The following is a 13081-nucleotide window of genomic DNA, read 5'->3' on the forward strand; positions in this document are numbered from 1 at the left end:
TTCCAATTAGCCAAAATGTTTGCTATTATTTTTAAATGTTTAACGTGAAGATAGTACTTAGCTAAGCACTTAATCCCCAGAGAATTAACGCACTACCTAAACTGTCAATTAAACTGCTATCAAGACATTATATTTTATTTTATTTGTTTATAATTTTCCCTCTTCCTGTCTTCAAGGCAGACTGAATGCCAGCAACCTTTCCCAGGTGGCGATTCTTCATCTGTGAGTCTAGACAGTGAGTGTCAGCAGACTACTAAATCATGGGCAACATTACATCATCAGCTGAACCGAGTCCTGTCCTCGTGCCCACACATGGACACCTTTCCAGGATAAGTTGTTAGATAGTGATTGGAATGTGGACTTTGGCTGATTACATAGGGATAAACCAGGGATTGAACCTGGAATACTCCCAAGAGCTCAATACAATTCTAGGTAGTGCACTTACCCACTCAGCCATTGGGAGAGACCTGATAACAGACAATGCTTACACTACCAAAACCACAAAGCAAAACACCTTGTACTGCTGCAAGTACGATCACGCGAGTGCAACTGCTGCATAACAAGACTGAAGTAAATTATTAACATAAATCAGAGTGGAGTGAGTTCAAGGCTGTAACTCAATCTTTAGATTCAGAAAATATTTCCCCATAGTTGAGCACAGTGTCTAAGAAACCTGCCTCCAAATGCATCACAGCATAAAACTCAGTCCCCGGTGAGCTGCATTCAGTAAGTAATCTCACATCTGAAGCAGGAAAAAACATCTTTATTCTAAATACATTAGTACAGTAGATCACAAAACCAAAAGTAAGTAAGTTTTGCCATTTGAACAGCTCTACTATGTTGAGCAGTTTACAACAGAAACAAAGGCCACTTGGTTTGGGTTTTGGACAGGTGTCTAGATTAATTTAAATTAAAATAAATTGATTAACCCTTTTCCCAGGAGGTTTTTTTTTTAAAAACAGCTTTAACGATTTCCAGTGTCCACAGTATAGACACCAATTAATTTTAAACACCAAGGCAACCACTTTAACCCTTGGCATTAAGATTAGGCATTGATTGTTCACTATTTCACCAGAGATGTTCATTTCCAGACAACAGCCTTCTGGCTTGAAAGACAACTTGTACAACTTGCGCAGTTTAAAAAAAAACACATTTTTGTTCTGAAGCTTCCATCACGAGAGAAGCACCATATGTTAAAAGTTAATTCACCGGATGTGGGAATCGCTGGCAATGCCAGTATTTATTGCCAACCCTAATTGCCCTAGAGAAGGTGTTGGTAACCATGCCAGTTAATGTAAGAAAAACCATTGCACTAATAGTATGAGAGAGCAGGAGGATCTGCAACCGGCAGCCGATATCGTTGTTCCCCCCTGCCTTTACTTTCAATGCTGCCACTATTTACAATGACAGGGAAGGAACACTGTTCACTAGCATTGGCTTTTTCAAACTTGTAAAAAATGTAAATTGTCAAAAATGTGAAGTTCCAAAAACTCACAATAACAGCAAAACTGCACTGTTTATAATGGCAAATCAGATCCAAGTTATGAATTACTTGGATCCTGTTTGCTTCTATCAATGGGTTTTAAAATATACATTTATAGGAAACTACTATCTCTTGCTTTTCACCATCAACTTTCCTTCAGCTGGGAGAAGTGGGTGGGGAGAATCAAAGCCTACTCAGTGGAAAAACACCAATGCCACTGCTGCTTGCTAACAATTTGTCAGTTCCAAGTATTCACAAGCTGGTCCATTTAGTGGCTCAATTACTACTAGTCAATGCTCACTCAAACAGTGGTAAACAAGTCCCAGCAACAAATCTACAGGCAGCAGGTTATCAGCATGCGTCCTTTAAATAAATATTTTTGTGTTCAACACTTTCTTGCATTTAAACATATATGTGTTACACTGCAGTGTGGCCAGAATAATTTCACCATGTCACATTCCACTTTCCTGCAGGGAAGGCAGAGGAAACAAAGGCTAGAAAATAGACAAGGCAGTTTGGCAATGCAAAATGGTATATACTTCAGTGCAAGGAGACTAGGAAATAATGCGGATAAGCTAAGGGCACAGACAGACAGGTGGAATTTATGACATTATAGCCATTACTGAGACATGGTTGAAAGAAGGGCAGGAATGGCAGCTCAACATTCCTGGGTACAGGGTTTTCAGACGAGATTGAGAGGGGGTTAAAAGGAGGGGGGTCGCAGTATTGATTAAAGAAACAATTACAGCTGTGAGGAAGGATGATATGTTAGAAGGATCATCAAATGAGGCCATGTGGGTTGAACTAAAGAACAAAAAAATGGCAATCACACTGCTAGGAGTGTACTATAAACCTCCAAACAGTCAGAGGGAGATAGAAGAGCAAATTTGTCGGCAAATTTCTGACAAGTGCAAAAACAATAGGGCAGTAATAGAAACATAGAAAATAGGAGCAGTAGTAGGCCATTTGGTCCTTCGAGCCTGCACCACCATTCAATATGATTATGGCTGATCCTCTATCTCAACACCATATTCCCGTTTTCTCCCCATACCCCTTGATGCCTTGTGTCTAGAAATCTATCTATCTCCTTCTTAAATATATTCAGTGACTTGGCCTCCACAGCCTTCTGTGATAGAGAATTCCACAGGTTCACCACCCTCTGAGTGAAGACATTTCTTCTCATCTCAGTCCTAAATTTCCTACACTGTATCCTGAGACTGTGACCTCTTGTTCTAGACGTCTCAGCCGAGGGAAACATCCTCCCCGCATCCAGTCTGTCCAACCCCATCAGAATTTTATACATTTCAATGAGATCTCCTCTCATTCTTCTAAGCTCTAGTCAACCCAATCTATCCTCATACGACAATCCTGCCATCCCAGGAATCAGTCTGGTGAATCTTCGCTGCACTCCCTTCTATGGCAAGTATATCCTTTCTTAGGTAAGGAGACCAAAACTACACACAATACTCCAGGTGTGGTCTCACCAAGGCCCTGTATAACTGTAGTAAAACATCCTTGCTCCTGTACTCAAATCCTCTTGCAATGAAGGCCAACATACCATTTGCCTTCCTAACTGCTTGCTGCACCTGCATGTTTGCTTTCAATGACTGGTATACAAGGATACCCAGGTCCCTTTGTACATCGACATTTCCCAAACTATCACTATTTAAATAATACTTTTTCTTTATGTTTTTTCTACCAAAATGGATAACTTCACATTTATCCACGTTATACTGCATCAGCCATGTGTTTGCCCACTCACTCAACCTATCTAAATCGCCTTGCAGCGTCTTTGCATCCTCCTCACAACCCGACCTAGTTTTGTGTTGTCAGCAAACTTGGAAATATTACATTTGGTTCCCTCATCCAAATCATTTATATATATTGTGAATAGCTGGGGCCTAAGCACTGATCTCTGTGGGACCCCACCAGTCACCCCAAAAAAGACCCATTTATTCCTACTCTCTGTTCCCTGTCAGTTAACCAATTTTCAATCCATGCCAGTATATTACCCCCAATCCTATGTGCTTTAATTTTCCACACTAACCTCTTATGAGGGACTTTATCAAAGGCCTTCTGAAAATCCAAATATCCTGCATCCACTGGTTCTCCCTTATCTATTCGATCAGTTACATCCTCTAAAAACTCCTGTAGGTTTGTCAAACACAATTTTCCTTTCATAAATCCATGTTGACTTTGTCTAATCCCGTTGATATTATCTAAGTGTCCCGTTATCACATCCTTTATAATATACTCTAGCATTTTCCATAGTACTGATGTTAGGCTAACTGGTCTGTAGTTACCGGTTTTCTCTCTCCCTCCTTTTTTAAAAAATAGTAGGGTTGCATTTGCCACCCTCCAATCTGCAGGAACTATTCCATAATCTATAGAATTTTGGAAGATGACAACCAATGCATCCACTATTTCCATGGCTACCTCTTTTAGTACTCTGGGATGCAGATTATCAGGCCCTGGGGATTTAATTGGCTTTCAGTCCCATTAGTTTCTCCAGCACTATTTTCTTACTAATAATCATTTCCTTTAATTCCTCTTGCTCACTAGACCCTTGGTTCCCTAGCATTTCTGGGACGTTATTTGTGTCCTCTTCCGTGAAGACAGAACCGAAGTATTTATTTAATTATTCTGCCATTTCCTTGTTCCCCATTATAAATTCTCCCATTTCTGATTATAAAGGACCTACATTTGTTTTCACTAATCTTTTTCTTTTTACATACTTGTAGAAACTTTTGCAGTCGGTTTTTATGTTCCTTGCAAGTTTATTCTCATACTCTGTTTCCCCTCTTAATCAATCTCTTGGTCCTTTTTTGCTGAATTCTAAACTGCTCCCAATCCTCAGGCTTGCTACTTTTTCTGGCAACTTTGTAGTGGAGGATTTCAATTACCCTAATAATGGGCTCAATTTTCCCTAGTGGTGTGCGCCATTTTTTTTGGAGCAGGCTGCTATTTTTGGCCTAAGTTGAAAAACTAGAGTTTCCCCAATCAATTTACACTAGCGTAACTCAGTTCGTTATGTTTTTTTTTAGGTCAGTTTTTTTTTTCAGCCAAAGTGGGTGTAACCAGCCACCTGCACCAATTCTGGTCATTTATGGAAGTTTGGCTTGCTGTGTGTTACGCTGGCCTAAGCAGAACTGGAGTATGTGGCCTCTACAGAAAATCCTTGCGGAGAGTTAAATAAATTGGTGCAAGTAAGGAAATTGATGCAGCAGGTGCCCGGACACACAGTAAAAGAATTGAAAAACATATAGCAGCAACTTATCTCCAACCCCGCCTGAAGGCTGTCCGGTCCCATTATAGGTCCCCATTCTCCCGGTCCGGGGAGAGGGAGGGAGAGAGAGAGAGAGAGCGAGAGGGAGACACGGGAATTGCAGAATGGGACCGAAAATTGGACCGGATCGGGAGACTGGGGATCGAGAATGGGACTGGACCGGCAAACCCTTCGGGCGGGGTTGGAGGTAAGTTGGCGCTATGTGTTTTTCAATTATTTTTTTATGTTGGGAGCTGGCTGTATGCTTCACTTTGCAGCCTCAGTTCACATTGTGTCCCTGGTTACCATGGCAGTCCGATCTTTTTGGCGCAGATCAAGGTTCCACCCCCAAAACTAAAGGACAGGATAGGTCACGCCAAAATAAAGAAATCCAACGGGCAAACTTAGAACATTATATTTTGGCGTACTTGGGCCCCACCCCCCAAAAAAAAAAATCCAGTGTAACTCTTCAAGTACGCCAAAAAAAAACTTTGGGAAAAATTGAGCCCATATCAGTATAATAGGGTACATAGGGCACAGAATTCCTAAATTGCATTTTGGAGAACTTTTTTAGCCAATACGTAGCAAGCCCAACAAGAGGGGGGACAGTTCTGGATTTAGTGTTAAGGTATGAAGCTGGGCAGGTGGAAGGAGTATGAGTGGGAGAGCATTTTTGTGGTAGTGATCATAATTCAGTTAGTTTTAGCATAATTATGGATAAGGACAAAGAAAAAACAGGAGCAAGGGTTCTAAATTGGGGGATGGCCAATTTTACTAGTTTGAGAAGTGATTTAGCAAAAGTGGACTGGAATCAGTTACTTGAAGGTAAATCAGTGCCAGGGCAGTGAGAGCGTTGAAGAGGGAGGTAACATGGAATTCAGGGTAAACATGTTCCCACAAAGAAAAAGGATAGAACTGCCAAATTTAGAGCTCCCTGGATGACATGGTGCATACAGGGTAAGATAATGCAAAAAGGAAGCCTATATCTGATATTGTGAGCTCAATACTGCAGAAAGCCGAGAAGAATATAGAAAGTGCAGGGGTGAAATTAGGAAAGCAAAAAGAGGGCATGAAAAAATACTGGCAAGTAGAATGAAAGAAAACTAAAAGATGTTTTACAATTACATAAAGAGCAAGATAACTAAGGAAAGAGTAGGGCCTATTAGGGACCAAAATGGTGATTTGCGTGTGGAGGCGGAGAGTGTGGGTAAGGTACTAAATGAATACTTTGCGGCTGTCTTCCCAAAAGAGGGGGATGATGCTGAGGAGGAAGATAGTGAAATATTGGACTGGACAAACATAGTAAGAGAGGAAGTATTAAGGGGTTTAGCATCCTTGAAAGTAGATAAATCGCCAGGACTGGATGAAATATATCCGAGGCTATTAAAAGAAGCAAGGGGGGAAATTGCGGAGGCTCCGACCATCATTTTTCAATCCTCCCTGGCTACAGTTGTGCCAGAGGATTGGAGAACTCCTAGTGTTATACCATTGTTCAAAAAAGGGATAAACCGAGCAATTATAGGCCAGTTAGTTTAACCTCGGTGGTGGGCAAATTACTGGAATCAATTATGAGGGACAGTATAAGCCTTCATTTAGAAAGACACAGATTAATCAAGGACAGTCAGCATGGATTTGTTAAGGGAAGGTCGTGTCTGACTAATTTGTTTTAGAGTTCTTCGAGGAGGGAACAAGGAGGGCCGATGGGGGCAGTGCATTTGATGTAGTTAACATGGATTTTAGTAAGGCTTTTGACAAAGTCCCACATGGTAGGCTGATCAAAAATGTAAAATCCCATTTGATCCAAGGGAGTGTGGCAAATTGGATCCAAAATTGGCTCACTGGCAGGAAGCAAAGGTTAATGGTTGAGGGGAGTTTTTGTGACTAGAAGGCTGTTTCCAGTGTAGTTCCACAGGGCTCAGTACTCGGTCCCTTACTTTTTGTTGTATATATTAATGATTTAGATTTAAATGTAGGGGGAATAATAAAGACATTTGCAGATGATACAAAAATTGGCTGTGTGGTTCACAGTGAAGAGGAACGCTCTAGACGCAGGAAGATATCGATGAACTAGTCAGTTGGGCAGAAAAGTCGCAAATGGAATTCAATCAGGAAAATTTTGGGAGTGGCAACAAGGCAAGGGAATACACAATAAATGGAAGGATACTGAGAGATGTGGAGGAACAGAGGGACTTTAGAGTGTACATCCACAGATCCTTAAAGGTAGCAGGACAGGTTGATAAGGTGGTTAAAAAGGCATACGGAATGCTTTACTTTATTAGCCGAGGCAGAGAGTACAAGAGCAGGGGAGTTATGCTAGAATTGTATACATAGAAACATAGAAACATAGAAAATAGGTGCAGGAGCAGGCCATTCAGCCCTTCTAGCCTGCACCGCCATTCAATGAGTTCATGGCCGAACATGAAACTTCAGTACCCACTTCCTGCTTTCACGCCATACCCCTTGATCCACCGAGTAGTAAGGACTTCATCTAACTCCCTTTTGAATATATTTAGTGAATTGGCCTCAACTACTTCCTGTGGTAGAGAATTCCACAGGTTCACCACTCTCTGGGTGAAGAAGTTTCTCCTTATCTCGGTCCTAAATGGCTTACCCCTTATCCTTAGACTGTGACCCCTGGTTCTGGACTTCCCCAACATTGGGAACATTCTTCCTGCATCCAACCTGTCCAAACCCGTCAGAATTTTAAACGTTTCTATGAGGTCCCCTCTCACTCTTCTGAACTCCAGTGAATACAAGCCCAGTTGATCCAGTCTTTCTTGATAGGTCAGTCCCACCATCCCGGGAATCAGTCTGGTGAATCTTCGCTGCACTCCCTCAATAGCAAGAATGTCCTTCCTCAAGTTAGGAGACCAAAACTGTACACAATACTCCAGGTGTGGCCTCACCAAGGCCCTGTACAACTGTAGCAACACCTCCCTGCCCCTGTACTCAAATCCCCTTGCTATGAAGGCCAACATACCATTTGCTTTCTTAACCGCCTGCTGTACCTGCATGCCAACCTTCAATGACTGATGTACCATGACACCCAGGTCTCGTTGCACCTTCCCTTTTCCTAATCTGTCACCATTCAGATAATAGTCTGTCTCTCTGTTTTTACCACCAAAGTGGATAACCTCACATTTATCCACATTATACTTCATCTGCCACGCATTTGCCCACTCACCTAACCTATCCAAGTCACTCTGTAGCCTCATAGCATCCTCCTCGCAGCTCACACTGCCACCCAACTTAGTGTCATCCGCAAATTTGGAGATACTACATTTAATCCCCTCGTCTAAATCATTAATGTACAATGTAAACAGCTGGGGCCCCAGCACAGAACCCTGCGGTACCCCACTAGTCACTGCCTGCCATTCCGAAAAGTACCCATTTACTCCTACTCTTTGCTTCCTGTCTGACAACCAGTTCTCAATCCACGTCAGCACACTACCCCCAATCCCATGTGCTTTAACTTTGCACATTAATCTCCTGTGTGGGACCTTGTCGAAAGCCTTCTGAAAGTCCAAATATACCACATCAACTGGTACTCCTTTGTCCACTTTATTGGAAACATCCTCAAAAAATTCTAGAAGATTTGTCAAGCATGATCTCCCTTTCACAAATCCATGCTGACTTGGACCTATCATGTCACCATTTTCCAAATGCGCTGCTATGACATCCTTAATAATTGATTCCATCATTTTACCCACTACTGAGGTCAGGCTGACCGGTCTATAATTCCCTGCTTTCTCTCTCCCTCCTTTTTTAAACACTAGTTAGGCCACAGCTTGAGTACTGCATGCAGTTCTGGTCACCATATTACAGGAAGGATGTGATTACACTAGAAAGGATGCAAAGGAGATTTACGAAGATGTTGCCAGGACTGGAAAATTTTAGCTAAGAGGAAGGATTGGATAGGCAGGGATTGTTTTCTTTGGAACAGAGGAGGCTGAGGGGAGATTTAATTGAGGTGTATAAAATTATGAGGGGCCTAGATAGAGTGAATAGGAAGGACCTATTTCCCTTAGCAGAGGGGTCAATAACCAGGGGGCACAGATTTAAAGTAGTTGATAGAAGGATTAGAGGGGAGATGAGGAAACATTTCTTCACCCAGAGGGTGGTGGGAGTCTGGAATTCACGGCCTGAAAGGTGGTGGAGGCAGAAACCCTCATCACATTTAAAAGTCACTTGGATATGCACATAAAGAGCTGTAATCTACAGGGCTACGGACCTAGTGCTGGAAGGTGGGATTAGGCTAGGTGGCTCTTTTTCGACCGGCACGGACACAATGGGTCGAATGGTCCCCTTTCTGTGTCATTATTTTTCTATGATTCTAACAGCAGGAGCGGAATCTCTTACAAGTACATTTTCCACAGGACCAAAACAATGCCTATGGAAGTCTGCAGCCAGGACACTCCATTATCACAGTTGGAGGAAACAGCACAATAGTGGAAGGCAGTGGTAGACACGAGTGTTGGGGGTAGAAGAAGGTGTTGAGAAAATATCAGAAAACAAAAAGCTTATGAGCAAGTACCTGTACTTGAAAAGTCCACTCACCTCTAACTGAAGGGCATCAATTTTTTCATCCTGACAAGTGTCACCCTCACACTCATACTGGACAATCTTTCCATCTGTTTTACTGGCCACCAAGCGATGAACATAGTTATCTGGAAAAACCAAAACACATCAAAATAATGAAGAGCTTGAAGACTGAGTTGTTGTCCAACAAATATAAAATGCATTGCCAATTGTTAGTCTCTTGATATTTTATATTTGCATTCATTGACAACTAGTTTTGTTGTTCACCTAAACGTTGATTGTATCTACCAACATCCTAATCTAAAAGCAACTTACCATATTTAAAATATAAAAATGGAACATTTCCTGGATTAATCAAAATTAGTATTGCAGATGAAAAAGAAAAGACTTGGATTTATATAGCGCCTTTCATGACCACCGGACATCTCAAAGTGCTTTACAGCCAATGAAGTACTTTTGGAGTGTAGTCAGTTGCAATGCAGAGAAAGCGGCAGCAAACTCCCACAAACAACAATGTGATAATGACCAGATAATCTGTTTTTTTGTTGTGTTGATTGAGGGACAGATATGGCCAGGATACCAGGGATAATGCCCCCTGCTCTTCTTCGAAATAGTGCCTCTTTTACGTCCACTTGAGACCTCTTGAAATCTACATTATTTGCTTTATAAACCTTTGAAAATGTACATAGGGGCCTCAGTTTAACGTCTCATCCGAAAGACGGCACCTCCGACAGTGCAGCACTGACACAAAACTTGGCAGTATAGTGAACAGTGAGGAGGATAGTGATAGACTTCAAGAGGACATAGACAGGCTGGTGGAATGGGCAGATACGTGGCAGATGAAATTTAACACAGAAAAGTACAAAGTGATACATTTTGGTAGGAAGGAGCGGCAATATAAATATAAAAAGGTATAATTCTAAAGGGGGTGCAAGAAAAGAGACAGATCGTTGAAGGCGGTAGGGTAGGTTGAGAAAGTTGTTAAAATGCTTACGGGATCCTGGACTTCATAAATAGAAGCATATAGTACAAAAGAAATGAGGTTGTGATGAACCTTTATAAAACACTGGTCCGATCTCAACTGGAGTATCGTGTCCAATTCTGGGCACCGCACTTTAGGAAAGATGTAAAAGCCTTAGGGAGTGTGTAGAAAAGATTTACAAGAATAGTTCCAAGGATGAAGGACTTCAGTTACATGGATAGACTGGAGAAGCTGGGGTTGTTCTCCTTAGAGCAGAGAAGCTTGAGAGGAGATTTGATAGGATAGAGATGTTCAAAATCATGAGGGGTCTAGACGGAGTAGATGGAGAGAAACTGTTCCCAGTGGCGGAAGGATCAAGAAGCAGACAACACAGATTTAAGGTGGTTGGCAGAAGAACCAAAGGTGACATGAGCAAAATCATTTTTACGCAGCGAGTGGTTAGGATCTGGAATGCACTGCCTAAAAGGGTGATGGAGGCAGACTCAATCGTGGTTTTCAAAGGGGAATTGGATAAGTACCTGAAGGAAAATAATGGGGAAAGGGTGGGGGAGTGGGACTAGCCTAAGTGCTCTTGCAGAGCATGGGCTCGACAGACCAAATGGCCTCGTTCTGTGCTGTAACCATTCTATGATTCTATTTCGTCTGAAGCCCCTCCCACACCCCCCTCAAAAAGAATTTATCCTCATTAAGTAGAAATCTGTCACAGGAAATATTTTTGAAATATGAACTATTTTAACATTTTTTTTTAAAGTTCCTTCAGCTAATTTAACCAGCAAATTGAGAGGCAAAGCATTATTGTCCATCACATACTTAAATTGGTCTAGAAACAGACTATCAGATGTGTGAGATCTGACAACACGCGATGTTCAAAGGGAGCCTCGACGCACACTCTCCACAGGAATCTCAATGTACCGCCAAAGCACAACCAACGTATCAGGGATGACGTGACTGGCTCCATTTGAGCACTGCCTTGAGACTCCTGATTCTGGATGTTGATTATTATTCCCTTTGAGAATTGGGAGTCTTAGTAACTCAGATTTGGGGGAAGTAACAATGTAAATATCTCCTTAATAATACTTCAAAGGTATCAGGCTACTTTAACTTTGTATGTTAATTATCACAAATGATTCTTAAAAACATCTGGAATTTGATCAATTTCAAATTTTTGAGCCAGTGGCCTTGCACAAGATAAATATTAGTAAATGTTAAACTGCAAGCAACATATTCCAGTATTACATCAAGTACCAATAGCTAACTCCATTATTCCCTCCATAAAACAGGAAGATATTCAGTTTTTAACACCACCGCTGCCCTGATCAGAGCATGAAATATCTTGTAGCTAATTGCTTGGCTGGGAGTTAATGTAATTTAACACAATGACTATTGGTTTCAGATATCCACAGCTGCCTGATTTGAATCCACAGCCAAAAGCATGTAGTACTCTTACTACTCGGGTACAAAGCATTAATCATTGCCTCTTCATCATAAGAATATCATAGGCAGTCCCTCGGAATGAAGGAAGTCTTGCTCTCACTCCTAAAGCGAGTCCTTTGGTGGCTGAACAGTCCAATACGAGAACCACAGACCCTGTCACAGGTGGGACTGATTTGTCGCACACTCCTTCCGCTGCCTGCGCCTGACCTCTTCATGCTCCTGGCGTTGAGATTCGAAGAGCTCAACGCTCTCCCGGATGCATTTTCTCCACCTAGGGCTGTCTTCGGCCAGTCTCGTATCTGGCATGCAAACTATGTGGCCTGTCCAGTGAAGCTGATCGAGTGTGGTCAATGCTTCAATGCTGGGGATGTTAGCCTGGGCGAGGATACTGATGTTGGTGTGCCTGTCCTCCCAGGGGATTTGCAGGATCTTGCGGAGACATCGTTGGTGATATATCTCCAGCGACTTGAGGGGTCTTCTGTACATCGCCCATGCCTCTGATCCATACAGGAGGGCGGGTATTACTACAGCCCTATAGACCATAAGCTTGGTGGTAGATTTGAGGGCCTGGTCTTCGAACATTCGTTTCCTTAGGCGGCCAAAGGCTGCACTGGAGGCGATGTTGAATCTCTGCATCAATGTCTGCCTTTGTTGATAAGAGGCTCCTGAGCTTTGGGAAGTGGTTCACGTTGTCGAGGGCCGCGTCGTGAATCTTGATGACTGGGGGGGCAGTGCTGTACGGCGAGGGCAGGCTGGTGGAGGACTTTTGTCTTATGGATGTTAAGCATAAGGCCCATGCTTTCATGTGCCTCGGTGAATATAATCGACTATATCCTGGAGTTCAGCCTCTGAATGTGCAGCTCAACGACAGAGGTTAGGGTGATCTTGGACCTGGCCTGGAGGTGTCGTAGGTTAAACAGCTTCCCACTGGTTTTGTAGTTTAGTTCCACTCCAGCGGGGAGCTTGTTGATTGTGAGGTGGAGCATGGCAGCGAGGAAGATTGAGAAGAGTTGGAGCGATGACGCAGCCCTGGTTGACCCCGGTCCGGACGTGGATTGGGTTTGTAATGGAATCGCTGGTAAGGATCACGGCCTGCATGTCGTCGTGAAGCAGGCGAAGGATGTTGACAAATTTTGGGGGGGCATCCAAAAACGGAGGACGCCGGTCCATAACCCTCATGGTTGACAGTGTCAAAGGCCTTTGTAAGATCGAAAAAGGCCATGTATAAGAGCTGGCGCTGCTCCCTGCATTTTTCCTGCAGCTGTCGCGCTGCAAAGATCATGTCCGTTGTGCCCCGTAGGGGACGAAATCCGCACGGTGATTCCGGGAGGAACTCCTCGGCCACAGGGAGAAGACGGTTGAGGAGAACTCGAGCGAC

At 42.8% G+C, this 13081-nt stretch overlaps 1 protein-coding gene across 3 annotated transcripts in view; it reads right to left on the reverse strand.

Annotated features, from left to right (window-relative positions):
* Nucleotides 1–13081, reverse strand: part of brap (BRCA1 associated protein) — a 55605-nt gene that overhangs the window by 20787 nt on the left and 21737 nt on the right. For all 3 annotated transcript variants that reach the window (XR_011594139.1, XM_070887869.1, XM_070887870.1), the window contains exon 9: nt 9306–9415. Coding sequence is in view for 2 of the 3 variants with exons in the window: in XM_070887869.1 (XP_070743970.1) it covers nt 9306–9415 (110 nt within the window). In the remaining variant the exon portion in view is untranslated. The remainder of the gene's footprint in view (nt 1–9305; nt 9416–13081) is intronic.

This window comes from Pristiophorus japonicus, chromosome 8 (assembly GCF_044704955.1).
Source record: "Pristiophorus japonicus isolate sPriJap1 chromosome 8, sPriJap1.hap1, whole genome shotgun sequence".
Lineage (NCBI taxonomy): Eukaryota > Metazoa > Chordata > Chondrichthyes > Pristiophoridae > Pristiophorus > Pristiophorus japonicus.